Source organism: Drosophila obscura, unplaced genomic scaffold (genome assembly GCF_018151105.1).
Source record: "Drosophila obscura isolate BZ-5 IFL unplaced genomic scaffold, ASM1815110v1 contig_176, whole genome shotgun sequence".
Taxonomy (NCBI): Eukaryota; Metazoa; Arthropoda; class Insecta; order Diptera; family Drosophilidae; genus Drosophila; species Drosophila obscura.
The window spans coordinates 873,849-893,748 of record NW_024542763.1 but is presented as its reverse complement, the minus strand read 5'-3'; the positions used below and the strand labels follow the sequence as shown (position 1 = coordinate 893,748).

Sequence of the window (19,900 nt, the reverse complement as noted above, 5' to 3'; positions counted from 1 at the left end):
TGGCTGACTGCTTCCTCGAACGATTTTTTCTGCATTAGAACCATGGCGTGTGTCCATATCTCTGATACCGTCTATAAACCCTTTAATTTTGTTTACCAATAGGATAAACACTGAAATAATTATTATCTTAGATTTACTTATATTGTTACTCAGGATGGGGAAAAATTCATCAAAAACCATGAAAATTGGTCCAGCTACGACCGACAATACAAATTTTGCTCTGATTAGCGTTTTAAATGTTTTCACTACGAACAATAAGAATGGAAAAAGAAAAAACATAAACATGAATCTGTCTGATTTTGCGGATAGTACCCGACACCATTTTTCCGCTTCGAACTAAACCAACTTTTTTTTTTATAGATTTAAACATGCTTAATGAATTTAAAAAAAATGTTATTTTTTGTAGGACCTTTCAGGGGTAGCGCTTTTTTCACTTACGTATCTTACATGTGGTTTTAATGAGCTTTGCGATTCTAAAAGGATTATATATATATATATATATATAATTAGATCTGAACACTTTATAGCTTCAGCTTACCGTCTGGGAAATATTAAGTTTCAAATAAAAAATTGATGTGTTTATTTATTTATTTATTTCAATTAATTAACAATTTTCTGCTAACTATGAACTATAATAGGAATATACACACTTAAAGAAAAAATATAATAGATGAAGAAAAGAAAGGTTTTACAAATTAGCTATGTTAAGGTGATGGTAAACGTTACGTACAATCGTATCAAGGGATATTTCGGGAGATATTGTATTGTAAAAAGAATTGTAATTATTGCAAAGAACACGGAAATGTTCGTGCTGCGCGAAGTTATATCTGCAGAAGGGTAAACGGATAGTTCGGTAAGTTCGGGTTGGTCTGGAAGGAACGGAATGTATCTGTCTCAACAGAGTTTGGGAGTCCACAAGCCCGAGAATGAGCTTGTGAATGAATAAGACGCCATTGCAAATTCTGCGATGGTCTAAGGATGGTAGGTCGAGTAGTTTTAGCCTGTATCGGTATGGAGGCAACCATACTATCAGAGTCCCAGTTCATATTCCTAAGGGCAAAATTAAAAATTGTTTTTCAACATATTCAATTTGAATTTGTTGCTTTTTGTATTGAGGGCTCCATACACAAGAACATTACTCCAATATCGACCGTATCAATGAGATGTACAGTGATTTTGTTATATACGGGTCGTCAAACTATTTTGACCAACGCTTAATGAACGCTAAAACTCCCTTAGCTTTGTTCACCGTTAAAGCAACATGGCTGTTAAAGCATTGCTTATGATCAAACAGGACTCGTAGGTCATTTGATGTGGAAATTCGATCCAGAGCTTGTAGTCGCAGAGAGTAGGAAACCAAATGAGGAGCACGGCGGTGAAACGTCATAAGTTTGCACTTAGAGAGGTTCAAAGGAAGGTCCAAAGGTTGGCATAGGGCTCGAGCGCAATACTTTAAGATGCAGCTCGGAACTTTATCAGGTCCTGCAGAGGAACAGATGTCAATCGATGACAATCCTTCATAAGTTGTAGATGAGTCGTAGGTGTGAGATGAATACGTCGATTGAAAGAAGGCGGCAAACAAATTGCCAAAACCTTGAGCTGAAGTTTCTGTTTTATCCAGTAAATGAAGAGAAGGGGGGAACGCGTTAGACCCACGTTTTGAGTTGACGAACGAAAAAAATTTTTTGGGATCAGTACGGAAATTTGTACTACATTGGGAGAGATAAAGGTTATAACATTGACTATTGACAGTAAGAAATTTAGAGCGAACAGACGAGTATTGAGCAAAGTCAGATAAAGAACCAGTTCTCTGGTACTTTTTATATAGCCGGGATTTTTTATTTTTTAGGTAGGACAGATACTTGGAGAACCAGGGCGGTTTGGAGGATACCTGAACGGTAACTTCAGGAACATAGGTGTTGAGAGCAGAGTTTAACGTCTCATAAAACGAGTTGACTATTCCGTTTATATCTGATAACGACTTAAGGAAGGACCAATAAATTTGAAAAAGATGTAAACTTAAATCGGTGAAATTCGTTTTACGAAAACACTTTATTCGATTCGTTGAAGTTATAATGGAATTAATATTCGACAGCTCGAAAACTATAGACAAAGTTGGATGGTGCGGATCTTCAGGAAAAGACATAGGACTACCTCTGACAACCGTTGCTCGAGAAGCATCGCTGACGAAAGTGAGATCTAACAGTCTACCTCTACTGTTTTTGACGGAATTAATTTGGGAAAGGGAGACATCAAATATACCATCAACAAAATCATGTTGACTACCAGGTAACAGCATGTTTGATTCATCCTACTGACAAGATAGAAGTGGTATGTTGAAGTCGCCCATTACTATATCCTGATCAGCACAACCTGAAGCAGAAACTACAGAATGAATGGCAGAAAGGTGGTTAAAATAAACAACAGCATCAGATCTAGGAGGAATGTATGAACAGGTTAAAAAGATAAACGACGCTCCAATACGGATTTTGACTGCGACTAGTTCAATTTCATGGGTGTTGTTAAATGGAAACAGCTCAGACGCAAAATCATTTTTTACTGCAATAAGAACCCCACCAGCAAATAATGGTCGATCCACTCTGTAGTTGGTGAACTTGTGGACGAAATTTTCATGATCGGAGACGGAAGAACTAAGCCAGGTTTCAGTTATAGCTATAGCGTCGAATTCAAAAGAGGCGCTATCCATATATATTTTGGTCGATTCACCCAAAAGACCGCGTACATTCTGATATTGGATGGTGAAATGGTTCCTCAGTTTTTTTTAAATCTTAGGGACAGTGACTCTAGGACTCGGGAAGAATTTCTTGGGAGAAATTCATGCAAAATAGTGTGCTCAGGCCATGCGGACGGTTTCAAGGGCTTTGAATAGAAGAGAATCGGAAAAAAAAATTTTGAAGCATGAAATATTACGCTTATATTTAAAATTAAATTTAGTTATGATAAAGTCATTAGGCGGTGAGTTGAGATAATGACTATCACAAGAGACAAAGATTGCCTTTTGAGGTACTACTGCTCTTAGTTGGAGTCCCGGGGCAGAAACGAGTCAGCTTAGGACGCTACATCAGCCCTCAAAACAAAACGAAAAACAAATTCAAGTGGCCGAAAATTGTAAAACCCACACAAGCGAAGTATGTGAGAATACATGGCACACACAAATTTACGTAACCTGGAAACGAAACTCAAAACGGTTTCGTAAAATAAGAATTGATAAATAATTTTTCGTGTCTGTTTACACACATACATTTTCAATGCTCATCTTGCTTTCGCTTCCCGACATGAGTCATACAGCTCCCGACCCGAATGGCCTGGCTCCCGACCCGAATGGCCTGGCTCCGGACCCAAATGCCTCAGCCTCACAGAGCCGAAGCCCCTGGGAGCTAGGACAGAAAACTCAGCTGCGACACGTTCGTTGTATGAACTGGCACATCTATATACTGTATGGTTAGTGCTAAAACACACAAATAAGACTTAAAGTGGAATAAGGGTAGAAAGGTGAGGATCTGAAAAGTATACACATATACATTAGGCTTTGCCAAAAAACTTTTTTTCGAAATTCAAACGGGACACCCCCTAGTTTTGTTACCTTGGATTTAATAGTAATTTACATGTTTTTATTTTTATTTTTTTTAATTTTTTAGAGGTTGCTACCGAATTTTACACAAAAATTTAATCAATAAAAAATAAAAAAAAAATTTTTGACGAATGAGTTGGACAATTGGTGAAATCTATTGCATATATATTGATACCATTCATATCGTCATTAATCAGTTATTGGCAGTAAAAAACCTGCACATTTTTGCGAACTAGTTAACTAAATATATCAACCTCAGCTGAACTTCTTGATTTTCACCAATCGTTAATTTTTTAACATTAACAAAAAAAAAAATAAAAATACCTTATTATCAATATGAACTAGTTTCTAAGTTTCAATATTATTTGAAATAAACCGACGAATTAAATTTTTTTTATGTATATTTACCCAAAAATTTGCATTTTCTTTTCGTGGTAGCAACCCCCAAACATTAAACTAAAAACTGCATAATTTTATTGAATAACAAAGAACAGATTTGGGGGGGTGTCCACTTGAAAAAACAGAAAGAACAAATTTTGCTCAAATTTTGGCCCAGCCTAATATACATACATACATACATACATACTTGATCCAAGAATAACACATTAAAACCGTTTTTGAATAAAAAAAAGTTATTTCTGTGTAGAAAGCGACATTTTTAAACTGCTTAGAGTTTACGGAATAGAGTGCACAATTATAGGATATTAGAACTTTAGTATTAATGCAAGCCTTGCATAAAGTTGTGTTAAATGAAATAGTAGTGCCGCACCTCACCACTTTTAAAACTCTTTTTGAGATAAAGTGTATGGGGTCGGAACAGTTTTCTTTTGTGCATTAGTACATCCACTTCAATTCTCACGGAAATTTTTAAAGTAGAAATCTCAATGAGTAGCGTTCATTCTCTTTCTCGCTCGCACACTTTGCCTCGGTCAGTGTTCGAGCACATGTATAATCTACATGTTAGATGTAGAATATACATTGTAGATGTAGATAACAAATGTAAAAAAAATTTAAAATTCTGTAAAATTAAAAAATTTGTTTAGAATGTACATGAATTTATCCAAATGGGCAAATGAGTCATTCATTCTGAAAACGGGTACACGTTTTTGACTGTACAGCGTCAACGGAGTGTGAGTGAATGCTGTCATAGTGCCGGTATTGCAGAGGCCGGCAGCGTCGTATGCACTGTGCATAGGAAAAAATTTCGGGCAGCGAAGTGGGCACACGTACAGCGTAAAGACTTCGTGTGGTTTCGTTATTCTGCCTGATGATGTAGCGGCAGAGAAAATTCTGCTCTGCTGACGTAGCGGCAGAGCGGGCTATGCACAAACGGCTTCATATTCTGCTCGCTTGCCTCAGCGGCAGAGAAGCCATATGCACAATTCCTCGGCTTTCGCAGCGGCAGAGAAATAAGTAACGTATTTGACTTCGTGTCTGTTCTCTTCGCACACAAACGCACCAAAAAAATGTGTGAGTCTGTGTGCCGACCCCTGCTGCTGTATTGACAGTTAGTGTTCTCACTCACTCCCTAGTTGTACAGTAGTTAGTGAGTACAGTATACATACTGTACAGTTAGTAAAAACAGGAAGTAAAAGAAAAAATCAGATATGTCATATGCAAGAAAAACAATATACAATAAATATAAATTGGTGTTTATAAATGAATTATAAAGTGGAGATAATATATTTTACTAAAAAACTAATTGTGTAAATTCTAATTTATCAATATTTGAGTGTAAAAACATAATTTTATTAACCATATCCTCGGTGTTGGCTATTTTGCAGCGTTTTTCGGCTATTAGATTTTTAGCTACCGAAAAGGCCCTTTCAGATGCTGCACTGCTCGCTGGAACGGCTAATGTCTTCGAACTGGTTTTGAAAAGCAACGGAAATTGGGTTTTGTTGCTAGTCCACCATTGCAAAACATCAAAATTTTTGTAATTTTGAATTTCATTAGCTATTATTGTTAGTATATTATTGGTCTGAATGAGTTGTGCATAATCTGAAAATATTGAGTTGATTTTTGGTTTGGGTGAATATATTTTTTCATTTTCAATGGCTTGGCTATTTAACTGAATACCTATCATAATTGACTCTATGTCTTTTACTGTTTGTTTCTTCTCAAGGTCTGTAAATTGTGATAGTTTATTGGTGGGTGGGAACAAAAAAAGGGCTATGTTATGAAAATGTTTTAAATTGGCTTGAACTATTTTATCTAAATATGTGTTGTGGGAAAGTTTGCTTTTTTTTACTATTTCAATATCATTATCATGAAGTGAGGTTATTTTTTAAAAATTATTTATGTATGGAATAGTCAGGTGCAATGTTGGATAGCTGCTACCCTCTAGCTTTTTTGAACAAGCTTTAAAAGGAGCTAAAAGGTTCACCATTGCGCTAATGTTGCTTAGATTTATATCCTGTATTCTACTTATTTCATTGTTTTCTAATAAAATGTTTGAGATTTCCATCCAGTTCATTTCAACTGACTTGAAAAGGTGAAATATTCTATTCCAGCGAGTAGGGCAGTAGCTTTGAAGGGTGCTTTTTAAAATAGAGTTTTTACCCGATTTCTTAAAATATTTAACAAGCTTGCTGCAGCGATTAACCATTTCCAATAATTCGGGCACCTCGTTGACAACTTTACCAATAATATTGTGATCTAAGTGATTTACACAGTTTAAAGTGCTCAATCCACTGAATGCAGCTTTCATATTGGCTCCTCGGTCAGTTACTATTACGGGTCTATCCATCAGCAAATCACACCCAAAGTCCCGTAAAATACTTTCGATTTTCTTTTTAATTCGATCACCTAAGAGATGTTGGTTTTTAATATTGATACAATCACAATCAATAAAATTTTACAGGTACAGGAACTCCATCCATTGATTTCACTGCCAGTAGGCGGTTTTTAAGGGTTCCTTCTTTTATATAATAAATCGTCAGGGATATATACGATTCTTTAAAAAAATCGTCCGTCCATATATCCGAAGTTATGCCGTATCCAAATTTCTTAAACTCCACAATTTCTTTTTTTATTTCATTAAAATGAAATTCATAAAGAGCTCCGATGTTCTGTGAGATGCTTGTGGGATGTGGCAATAACGACTCGACATTTATGTTTGCCCCAAACTTAGCACCAACAGATATAAAAAACTGGGCTAAGTTTTTTAATCCTGAGTCCGCTATTATATTGAAGGGTCGCCCATTCTTAACCGTCCATTCAGTTGCTAACTTGGTGCACTTCTTCTTCGATTCAGCATCTACGTCTACGTCAGGATGGCTGCGCTTACGACAATTTGCCATTACATAGCATTTGTGCTATGTGCATTCGATGTGCTTTTCTCGAATTTATACACATTTTTGCATGTGTTGCACACCACTGCATTATATACTTCGGTACCGCTTTCATTTTTAATCCACGAAAAGATCTCCCATACCTTGCTTCGTCCTTGTTTTGCAGAGTTTTAATTCTCCATTTAATAACACTAGTCAACACGATTTTTCCTCAAGGAACAAAACGAAAAGATTTAGGGCTTAGAATTGGTTTGATGATATTTTTTTTTCTCTATATGGCAAGAACTTTTTTTTAAAGAATTTTTGAAAACTGGTATTTTTTTTTAACCTTTTTTCAGGGGTAGCGATTGTTTTTTTTACACATAACCCTAACATCTTACGTCTGGTTGTTATGCCACTTTGCTATTTTGAAAAGGTTGGTTGCAACCACAAACATAAAGTATCCGGCCCTAATAGGTCGCTACATCACATCAGCCCTCAAAACAAAACGAAAAACCAATTCAAGCGGCCAACAATTGTAGAGCCCACACACAAGCACAGTATGTGTGAATACATGGCACACACACATTTACGTAACCTGGAAACGAAACTCAAAACGGTTTCGGAAAATAAGAATTGATACAAAATTTTGTCGTGTCTGTTTACACACATACATTTGCAATTCTCAGCTTGCTTTCGCTTCCCGACATGAGTCATACATGCCGAACGGCCCAGCTCCCGACCCGAATGGCCTGGCTCCCGACCCGAGTGTCTCAGCCTCACAGAGCCGAAGCGCTGGGAGCCGGGACAGAACACTCAGCTTGCGCCCCTTTCGATGTATGAACTGGCACATCTATATACTGTATGGTTAGTGGTACTGTCCAGTAAAAAATGAATGTAATCATGCAGACCATATTTTACAAAAAATTTTAAGCAAGAAAATTAAAAAAAAAAAAATTTCTAAATATATTTGATAATTTGGTTAAATCTATTGCATATATATTGATACCATTAATATCGTCATTAATCAGTTATTGGCAGTAAAAAACCTGCAAAAGTTTTTGCGAACTAGTTAACTAAATATATCAACCTCAGCTGAACTTCTTAATTTTCACCAATCGTTAAATTTTTTAACAGTAACTACAAAAAATAAATTAAAACACCCTATTATCAATATGAACTAGTTTCTAAGTTTCAATATTATTTGAAAAAACCGACGAATTCAATTTTTTTTTTGTTAGCAACCCGCAAACATTAAACTAAAGATTTGAAACAAATTTAAGCCCAGTCTAGTGTTCACACACACAGTCGTCGGCTGCCTCTGAACTCTTACGAGAGAGCGGCTTGCTCTAAAGTGCTCTTTCTCTCTGTCTTATAAACAAATTTAAGGAGAGCCTGGATCCAGCTCTTCAGTCAGGAAGAAAAAAATGTATGGGTGTGACTCATTTTACTATTTATATTGTCTTTGGCTGCACCTAAAATAAATTAAAAGTCTTTGGAGCCCCAAATCTATAAGACAAAGGGGGTTTATTTCTGTCATATTGTCATTGGTTTAGTCGATTAATATGGTTCATCTTGATTTAATCTCGGATATACCCGACATAATCTTTCATTTTATGAATATTTAAAAAATTGTTTTTTCAGTGTCGATATACATTTGGGTTATATGATGAAGTTTCATACAAATACGGAAAACGAGTACATCACTGCAACTGGATAAGATTCCTTACAGTTTCTTCTTCATATGATTCCAACGTAAATCTTATCTGCACAAAAGTCAAGGGCGATCCTATGTATGAGGTAGTTAAATCAATTATGATACATCAAGAATTAGTAGTGTACTACTTGCCAGAACGGCCGGAACAGAGTATTGTTACACATATTCACTCAATGTTGTATAAAAAGGCAATGGAATCCTTTGTAAAAGGTAGGCAACATTAAAAAATATTACTAATGTTCATATATCGTCTATACAATTAAAACACTGTGCGATAGTAATTTTATATCATGAACCAATAAAAAAATTAGTTTGCAGGCCAGGGCCAGGTTGAGTAGATTTCAAGCCCATAAATTTCTAAAAAATATTTTTATGGTATATTGCGAGATCTAAGTATTGGCATGAGATCAACTAAACATGGCCTACAATATAATTTTGTCTCGTGCAAAGTACATTCAAAAGTTAACATTTTGTCGCACAGTGTAATTAAAGTTTACGCATCTATTTAAAACCTATTTAAATTCCTTAATATAATTTATTTTTAGATAGTCCACTGGATTTATCATTATCATTAATGTATAGATTACCAAATTTACCGCTTTCTCCTCCATCAAGTGAAGACGAACATAAGTCAACCTTAAGCAATTGTTCAGGTATTAAGTTAATACAAATTAAATTAATAAATTAAGCATCCAAGCTTGACTGATTTTTTTTTAACCATTCATTTGTAGATATAAATAAGTACATATATCAGACACCAAAAAGACGAGCAATGAGAAACGAGAGATCTCTGTTACCCTGTGACGTTTGCAGCAAATCTTTCGATAGACCAAGTCTTTTAAAAAGACATATGAGAACGCACACAGGTTTGTTATTACAGTTATTACATACACAGTATAGTAATATTTCTTTTATAGTTTTTATTTATAGTATTTGGTTTTGGTCAAAAAATTTTTTCAAAGTCTATGGTTAAACGTCTAAGCTGCAGCTGTTTGACAAAATTCACATTTTGCCGTTACATACCGTTCGGCCAAAGACAACATAACAATAAGATGCTTATCGGCATACGATATTTTGGCACTCATATTTTTCAGGCTCCAGGCTCTCTTAAAATTTTGTTCAAAAACCAGGGTGAGCGCTCTAAAGCCAGCCGCTCTCTTGTATGCATATAGCGGCAGCCGGCGACTGTATGTGTGCACATTAGGGTATTCGGCGTGCGTCGTGTCAATAAGAAAATTTTCGTGAAGCCACGTTTTGCCAAAATTTCTGATCTGCCTGAAATTTATTTACCGAAATTGCATTTATTTAAGATATAAATAAATACATAATATTAAGAAATTAAATATGAATCCAGAGAATATAATTTTTTTATTTTCCAATCAGTCAATAGCAAAAAGATTTTCAGGGGTTTCAAAAAAACACATGCAAGCGCATTATATTCTTAGATTTTTACGCTCTCCAATTTATGGGATCGAAATGGCGCGAATTTCGTCGCTTGCCGAAAAGTTGCTTGCATATGGCAATTGAAATGTATGAGTGTTACGCATTTTATTATTATATTGTGTTTGGTTCGGTATCTCTGCCTCTGAGTAGTTCTTACTTTATAAATTTTATACCTCTACAAAGAGCACATCTTGGGTGAATCGTGGGAATTTTCGAAAAATGTAAAGGACAGATCCACGCTGTTGACAATTACAATCCATCAAAAACAGCAGATGATCATCACAAAAACAAAATTTCAAGAAGTTGTAATGAATAAATTTGTGATTTTATTGGATATAATAGATATAACTATATCGTTCGTTCTCTTTCGTAGTGACCAGACGTGTTTTTGTTTTGCGCTCTGCATTTTCCTTTTATGCTTTAACTCTTTTTTAACTCTCAACTAACTTATCTTAAAATCGCTCTTTACCGCGAGTGCATGCCTAATAATTGTTCAAAAACACAACTTACTTTATTAATTTTGTGCGTCGCTTAGTCGTGTGTTTGTGTTGTTGCTTTTCTTAGGTACACCCTCTCATTACATTTAGCCGCTCTTTGTCGTAGTTATTGCCGTCTATCATTCTTTCTTTACCACCTAACTCTCAATAACTGTTCTTTCTCGCTCTCATAACTTTCTGTACACTAACGGTCTGACTTATAAATTGTTGCTACAACCACTCTCCTCTCTCATCTTAATTTGACCGATTTCGCTTTAAGCATTTGCTCGGCACATTGGTCTGATTGCTATTTGCTTTGAACTTTTTTTTCTCAAAAAAAAAAATAAATGACATCATTATGGATTTTGCTGTCGTCTGTGCCAAAAAAACCTGTAAGAAGCAGATCACCCATGACCAGCCCAATATCCTTATCGTAGGCTGATTGTAGGCTTTAAACAGCAATATGATCGGCTCTTGGCCATGGACACTCAGTTCAGCAGTTTACAGTTGCTGGCTGAATCTCCGAGGCGCAAGAGTCTACTCCGCGGGACTTGCAGGTGCCGACTGCCTCATGTCCGCCGGCATCTGATAAACTTACTCCGACCACTCCCTTAGTGCAGCAGTTGATTACGTTTGCCACTCCAGGGGCAACAATCGCTGCTGGTGATGCAGATTCGGGAGCCGAATGTGTCACTTCGGAGAGTATGCAGGTAGACATGTCTGTAGCGTCCGTGTCCGTCGAGTCCGCACCCAACTCCTTAACTATCCCATCAGTTTCGCTCCCACCAGCTTAAATGTCCAGGACCACCGGATGCTGGCATCACAGGTACTAGGCCTGTGGTGCCAAAGCCACTGGTGGGAGTCCCACCAAAGCCACAAGTTTTTGTCTTGCGGCTAGCCCCCGACCTCACATCCAATGATGTGACCGCTTTTATACAAAGCAAAATAAAAGCCGTCGGCTTAAAGGTGGAAAAATTTAACTTTTCTTACGCCAGGGAGATATCTTCCTTCAAGATAAGCGTCTCCCCGACTCAATTTTTATACCCGTACTCAAAAAAGAGTTAAGGGGTTGGGACTGAGCTCTTCAGTAGCGGAGGAATAGGATGATTGTTCATATATATATAGTTTAGGGGAGAGGATAAGAGCGAAGGATAAGAAGGGGGAGATGGAGGGGGCGGAGCGGGGGAGCGACAGAGAGGGGGGAGACAGGGAGGGGGGCGAGGAGAGGGGGGGGGGGGGGGGGGGGGGGGGGGGGCAACAGCCCAGCACGACAGGGACCGCAGGGGGGGCCCAAGGCGGGGGGGGGGGGGGCGGCCCCACGGAGGGGCGGGGCCGGGGGGGGGGGCGGGGGGGGGGGGGGGGAGGGGGGAGGGGCGGGGAGGAGGAGGGAGGGCAGCCCGGGGGGGAGGGGCAGAGCGAGGGGACGGGGGGCAAGGCGGAGGGGGTCCGACGGGGACAGGGGGACCCGGCCGCCCAGAACGGGGAAGGGGGGGGTAGCCGACGACCCCCACGGGGGGCGCCCCCGAGGGACACCCCAGCCGAGGCAGGGCAGGAGGCACACGCGCAAGCGGACAGGCCGAAGGACGGTAAACGTTTGTGAGAGAGAAAGGAGGGCGGGCTAATCCAGCGACGAACGGCCAGCGGGCCCTTAGCGACAAAGAGCCACACAGGGGGCCACATAGGGGGACAGCCCCAAACGAGGACGAGAGCCCCCACCGAACTCAGGTAGCTTCAACCCGGCAGGCGGGCCGACTTGGGGGGGGGGGGGGGGGCGGGGGGGGGGGGGCGGGGGGGGGGGGGGGGGGGGGGGGGGGGGGGGGGGGGGGGGGGGGGGGGGGGGGGGGGGGGGGGGGGGGGGGGGGGGGGGGGGCGCCCAGGTATATTAGATTTGTGGTAAAAGTGGATGTGTGCAACGCAAAGAAGGAAACGTTTCCGACCTCATAAAGTATATATATTCTTGATCAACATCAATAGCCGAGTCGATATAGCCATGTCCGTCTGTCCGTCCGTCCGTCTGTCCGTCTCGATGAGCACCTGGATCTCAGAGACTATAAGAGTTAGAGAAACCAAATTTGGTTTCCAGACTCATGTGATATCACACTGCTACAAGTGTATTTCAAAATTTCGCCCCGCCCCCTTCCGCCCCAACAAAGAACGAAAATCTGTGGCAGGCACAATTTTAAAGATACGATAAAACTAAAAACGCAGTATCGTAGAAAATGACTATATCTACCATATTGCCGAATCTGAGTCAGATCGGATCATAATTATAGCCAGAATGAAGAAATTAATTTTCTGTTGGTTCCCTCTCCTTCTCCAGCGCTGCCGACGCTACTGATTCTCTTTCTCGCTCGCACACTCTGCCGCGTTCAGTGCGCGAGCAACCCCTAGCGGAGATGATGTAGAATCTAAATGGTACATGTACAATCTACATGTTAGATGTAGAATATACATTGTAGATGTAGATGTAGATAACAGATAAATAAATAGATACATTTTTTTTTTTTCAATTCTAAAAAATAATTGGCTCAAAAATGAATATACAGACTGAGTACGGGTATAAGTAGAGTCGCGTCCCCAGAAGCGACTCACACGTTCCTTCTCGTTCTACCAGGCTTTTCCATTTTCATAACTTGCTCCTATATTCCACCTTCCTCGGATATCTGAATATACGAGCATCATCTGTCCGCTTTAAAAACTGTTTCTTCTTCGCTATCAGATAAACACCATATGATAGTTCTTGGTGATTTCAATCTTCCAGGTACTGTTTGGTCCTCCGTAAACGAGCCTAATAATATTGTGCCATGTCACGATATGACTTTATCGACGGCTTGCTAGACCTATCCCTGTCTCAAGTCAACCATGTGAAAAATTCGTTTGGTCGATTGCTTGATCTGTGCTTTGGCTCGGATCCGACCATAGCGTTGTTAGCTCGAGCCCTTCCGCTCACTATACTTGAAGACTCCTACCATCCTACATTGGAAGTGTTGGTCGATATTGGTATCTGAACGTGTCAAAAAGTTGGTTCTCCCTATTCTCTTTCTCGCTCAATGCTATAAAAATTACCTATCGCGATGTAGGATACGATTTTTACAGGACTCTTAACAGTTTTACGGCTTCGTAAATAGTATACGTAGAACGTCCGCACATCTATCTTCGCTATCATTGTATGTCAGCAAACAATGATCAGTCAATTGACGATCTTTTTGCCAAATTTTTCGAAACAACCTATTCTCATGAAAGCTACTCTGGTCAGCCGTATCCATACAGTTTAACAAGGTCGAACGGCATTTTCAGCCACTTGTTAAATGAAAGCTCACTGCTTCATGATCTTCGACTAGTTAAATCGGTGTTTTCACCAGGTCACGACGGAGTTCCCAGCTGTGAACTTAGGTACTGTGCCGACGCTCTGTGTGGACCCTTGCTTAAACTATTCACCCTATCCAATAACTCTTCACGCTTCCCCCCAATCTGGAAGAAATCTTGTATTATTCCGCTCCATAAGAAAGGTAGCAAGTCTGATGGAAATAATTATAGAGGTATATCTAAGTTATCCGCTATTCCTAAAATGTTTGAAAAAATTTTAACTCCGCACTTGCAACATCTCTGCAAATCACTTATAACTCCGTCCCAGCACGGATTTATAAGGCGACAATCAACAACCACAAATTTATTAGAGTTTACCTCTTTTATCATTAAAGGCTTCCAAGGTAACTTGCACACGGATGTCATTTGCACTGATTTCAGTAAAGCATTCGATTCTGTAAACCATTCCCTTCTAGCACAAAAACTTGACCGTTTAGGGTTTCCGCCTAATCTTTTGAGATGGATTTCTAGCTACCTTCGTTCTAGGTCTCAAGGAGTCCTCTCAAAAACTCCTTCTCTTCACCTGTTAAGGTTACTTCTGGAGTACGACAAGGCAGCCATCTAGCCATCAGCCAACTTTTCACCTTCAGTATTAACAGTATTCAGTATTAACAAGCTCTCAAGTACTCATGTATGCGGATGATGTTAAACTCTGTGTCCAATATAAGGACATTTCATTTCACTCTCGCTTGCAATCCGATCTCAATAACTGCTGTTGTGCAAATATGTTATACCTAAATGCCTCGAAATGCAAAGAAATGACATTTTATCGCTCCAGCCCCTTTTCGGCTCACTATAACCTCTGCGGTGGTTCTGTTGAGAGAATTACCTTGGTTGATGATCTTGGTATTAAACTATACCCCAAGTTAAAGTTTTCTTAACGAATTTCTACCATGGTAAATAAGGCCTTGGGTGCTTGCGTTAATAAAGAGGTGGTCAAAGGAATGACGACCCCTACATAACGAAGACTCTCTATATCTCGCTTGTTCGTCCGATTTTAGAGTACGGATCTTGTGTATGGTGCCCCCAGTACAAAGTACACCAGGACCGTATAGAATCAGTCCAGAAATACTTTTTCCTCTGAGTGGCGTTAACTGGGATGCAGGTGTGATACTGCCATCTTACCCTCGTAGATTGTTTTTAATAAACCTTCCAACTTTAATTAGTCGTAAAAAAATGTGTTGAGATACTGAGCTTCTTCAGTAGCGTTGTTTTGCAAGATTATTTAAGAGACGATGATTGTTCAGTTAATATATTCACAGTTTATTTTACTTAAGTTAATATATATGTATATATATTGTGTGCGGATTTGACAGACAGCCAAACGTTTAACTACGGTGATGATCGAATTTGAAGTGTCTTCTGCTTTTTCTGATGAGCCTTTCCCACAGCGGCTGACGAACGCCGAGAAAGAGCAACGCACCAGCAAGAGCATAAGTACAAGCACACAAACGGTTATAAAGAGGGACATTATATTAAGAGATGATCAACTACTCTTTGTGCTGCCATGGGCCGGCGCTTAGCCGAACATACTCCCCCCGTTGAAGAGCACGGTTCTTTAACATCCTTCTTTGGCAGCCATATTTCCTTTGTTGATTGTTGGTGACTAAAGACTTCACCTTTAGTTTAGCCACTCCGGAAACCATACCTGACTCGACGAGGGGGTCCAATACTCGTGCGAGGGGGCACTTCAGACTGGTTAACTGAAAATAACACAGGAGAAAGTGGATCTGATGCGCGAGACTGAGCCACCTCTCCTGCAACTATCCATCCTAGCCTGGTTTCCTAAAGACGTGGCAGACCAGCTCCCAATTGGATTTGGCCAATGCAGAGAAGCTCAAAGAACAGTCCCGCTCCAATAAGAATGTCCACAGGTTGAGACTTGTAGAACTTGGGATCCGCTAACTGTGTGTTGCAGGGAACGTTCCAGCTGCTTAGGTCGATATTGCAGTTAGGTTGACTGGACGAAATGGTGGGAGCAACTACTGCCGAAATGGTCGTGGCATAACTTGATGTGCGTGATTCCAGGTTGAAATCTACGCAGCATCCTTCCGATATGGCACGCGACTCGCCGAGACCAGACACCAAAACATCCGAGTCTTTCCTTTGAAGCTGCAACTGCTGAGCCAGGTGAGAAGTAATGATATGCACCTGCGATCCAGAATCAAGCAAGGCACGGCATGGAATGAGTGTACCAGAGCGATTCGTTACGCTGATTATGGCAGTGGCAAGAAGTACGATGTCCTGCCTGTGACTCTGGGCCAAAAGCGATGTGGCTGACGCTGTTGCAGTATGTACAACGCCAGAGGGTCCCGCGGGCAATTGCGGAGCTGATGTAGAATGTGACAGTGATGGCAGAATGGATTGAGAACCGTAAGACGGGGACTCGAAGTGAAGTAGAGTGTAATGTCTAGCACCACATATTCGGCAGGTTCGAGAATGACATGCACCCTGCGTGTGGCCTGCTCGGAGACAGTTGGTGCACAGTGACAGCTTCTTAGTTTCGTGAAGCCGAAGTTGAGCGGACAGATTCCCAAATTGCGAACACGCATAAATGGAGTGTCCTGGATCACCGCAGAATGTACAGACCTTGGAGCTGATTGCGATTAGACAGTGTTTCCGACTGCTCTGGTGTACAAGTTAACACTCGGCAGCGGAGACGTGCAATTGGGCACTGGGTTCTTGCAATTAGGCAAGAACTTATTCAGCTGACTAAATCCACTAACTTCGTTGCCACCGAGGGACGATCGCGCCGCTGCCGCTGAACAGGAAGCTTTAGGGCTTAGCTTAATCTTTCTGATATTAAGTATTTTAGTCTTAACAGATCGGCTATCGAATCAACGTCAAATAAATAAGCTCCGGCCGTAGCCGTAAATAACTGTTGTTTTACTGTTGAGCTGATCGGCCAACAACAACTAAACACTGGAAAGCTCGCCATATTACGTCTCTCCTACTTCGCCTATCGGCGAATACCTTATGGCATAAATCGTCGTGGTCTTATCTCCAAGCCACCACAGGAACACTTGCTATTACTGGCGCCCAACAGAATCGCGAACCCGCGAAACAATATTAAATATATAAATAAGAAAAAACAAACCAAAAACACTGTATAGTTTAACACCGAATCCAGATAAGCACCCCGGTTATTCATGTAAGTGATATCAAGGCTCATAACAATAGTATTTTAAGGTGGAATAAGTCTACAAATTGCGCCATTAGTTAATGTTGTAATAAGTGCAAAGAATTAAATCGCATCTTTTGAAAGTAATTTTTCCAAGTGAAACAGCGAAGCCCACCACGACCTTTTTCGGCCAAATATAAATTTTATATTAATCCGGTTATTTTTCTCGGTTCCGTACCGCACATTAATGACAACACGAGACAGTGACATTGACAGTGAGTTGGAAGAGTTATTAGCTAGACAGGTCTACCATGTGGTAGACCAAAGCGAAGCATAAAAATGGATCACGCTGACGTTCAGAGCATTGTAGAAAGGGCTGTCGCCACAGCTTTAGCGGCACAGAGCAGTGAACTGAGCAGAATCAAATTAGAGTTACAGGCCGCCTTAGACGCGCGGAACGTGCAAATTAAACAGCAAATCGATTTAGCGGTTGCAACTGTAAGTAGAAATATATCAGGGGACGTCCCCAAAGTAGAAGTATTTCAGGATATTCAAATTACAAGTTCTGAACTGCAATGAGCCACTCGATGCTGTTAAATCACTACCTGAGTTTAACGGAGCACCGGAAAAGTATGTCTCTTGGCGAAAAGCGGCAGAGGCCGCATATCAGATTTATAAACAATATCCAGGCAGCTCTAGACACTACCAGGCTGTTACTATAATCAGGAACAAAATTACAGGAACGGCGGACTCTGTCCTGGCATCATTTAATACGGTTCTTAACTTTGAAGCAATTATTAGCAGATTGGACTTCACATATGCGGACAAACGCCCGCTGCATTTGATAGAGCAGGAGCTGTCATGCCTGCGTCAAGGCAACATGACAATACTCCAATATTACGATGAGGTAGAAAAAAAACTAACCTACTTACAAATAAAACGGTCATGACGTACGACAAAACTATGGCCAAATGTATGAATGAAAAATACCGCAGCGATGCACTTCGCGTCTTTATCTCAGGCCTGAGAAGGAACCTCACAGACGTTCTGTTTGCAGCTCATCCGCCTGATTTGCCATCTGCGCTGGCGTTGGCTCAGGAAGTGGAATCAAACCATGAGCGCTACGCCTTTGCGGCTAACTATGCAAAGAGCATTGAGGAGAAGGCATTCAGAAACGAGCAAAGGGTTCAGGCTAACAGGCCCAAGCAGAATAGTCATCATGGTAATCAGGAAAAGGCCCCTTTTTTCTCCAGACAAGTTGATGATCATCGTCAGTCTATCCAAAATCAGGGAAACCAGCCTCAGCGAAACCAAGGCGAACCGATGGATGTAGATCCATCTTCATCGAAACTTCGTAAGCCTACTAGTTACCAGAAAAATCAAAGTGCCCTGTTCCGACAAAACAACTCCGAGCGTGTATCCGGACAGAGGCGTCAGAGGGTTAATAATGTAACCCATGAAAGCCGTGGCACAGATCCGACAGCCTACAATGCCGTAGCTGAAGAGGCCGTCGCAGAAATCGACGCAGAAGGAAGCTGCGGCTACGAAAGCGAGTTGGTGAATTTTTTAGAGAGCGCTCCCGGCTACCGTTTGTCGAGCGGAAGCTGGCTGGGCGAACACTAAGATTCTTGGTTGACACAGGAGCGGCTAAAAACTACGTCAAACCCGTAAAGGAGTTACAGGGCGTGGTACCAGTCGAATCCCCTTTCACTGTGAGCTCAGTACACGGTTCAAACGAAATTAAACAGAAATGTCTAATCAATATTTTCGGGAAAACGTCCCCATTTTTCTTGTTGAATACGCTGACGCTGTTTGACGGTATCATAGGCTTTGATTTGCTAACGCAGGTTGGTGCAAAGTTAGACACAGAAATGAACAAGATAAACTATGGTACAACGTCGGAAAGCCTGACGTACCACACCTGCGAAGACGTTAACTTTACAAACGTCAACGACATACAGGTACCCAATGCCGTAAAAGCATCTTTTAAAAAGATGATTCTCAACAGAACCAATGCTTTCACAGGCACAAACGAACTGCTACCGTTTAACACTACGGTCGTGGCAACTATCCGCACCGAGAACAACGAGCCCATCTACTCTAAGCTATATCCGCATCCCTTGGGAGTAGCAGAGTTTGTCAGTAACGAAATAAAATCGTTGCTTAATAACAAAATTATAAGGCCTTCAAGATCGCCTTATAACAATCCGACCAGGGTCGTAGATAAAAAAGGCCGCGATGAATTCGGTAATAAAAAAAAACGTCTGGTTATTGATTTTAGAAAGTTAAACGAAAAAACTGTAGCCGACAGATACCCAACATTTCCATGATTTTGTCGAACTTGGGAAACGCCAGGTGTTTTACGACTTTAGATCTCAAGTCAGGGTACCACCAGATAGTCCTGGCAGAACGAGATCGTGAAAAAACGTCATTTTCGGTAAATGGCGGCAAATATGAGTTCTGTCGGTTACCATTTGGCTTAAAAAACGCCGGGAGCATATTCCAAAGAACGATTGATGACGTTTTGCGCGAGCAAATAGGCAAGACTTGTTATGTTTACGTCGACGACGTAATCATTTTCTCCGATAATGGAACAGACCATGTTAGCCACATAGATTGGGTACTAAAAAGTTTAATTGAAGCCAACATGAAGGTGTCTAGAGAAAAGACAAAAATTTTTAAGACAAGTGTTGAGTATCTGGGCTTTATAGTCACCAGAGGTGGAGCGAAAACAGACCCCGAAAAAGTCAAAGCCATTCAAGAATATGTTGAGCCAACAAGTTTGTTTGCTCTTAGATCTTTTTTAGGGTTGGCTAGCAATTATAGGTGCTTCGTAAAAGATTTCGCCTCTATAGCGAAGCCACTTACGGAAATCCTAAAGGGCGAGAACAGCTCAGTTAGCAAACATATGTC

The 19,900-nt window shown here is 40.6% G+C and overlaps 1 protein-coding gene across 1 annotated transcript in view; it reads left to right on the top strand.

Moving 5' to 3' along the window:
* The window catches only part of LOC111075302 (zinc finger protein 658B-like), a 51,642-nt gene that overhangs the window by 16,667 nt on the left and 15,075 nt on the right, over positions 1 to 19,900 (top strand). Inside the window, exons 2-4 of the mRNA XM_041592208.1 lie at positions 8,509 to 8,791; positions 9,127 to 9,234; positions 9,313 to 9,447. Coding sequence (XP_041448142.1) covers positions 8,509 to 8,791; positions 9,127 to 9,234; positions 9,313 to 9,447 — 526 coding nt within the window. The remainder of the gene's footprint in view (positions 1 to 8,508; positions 8,792 to 9,126; positions 9,235 to 9,312; positions 9,448 to 19,900) is intronic.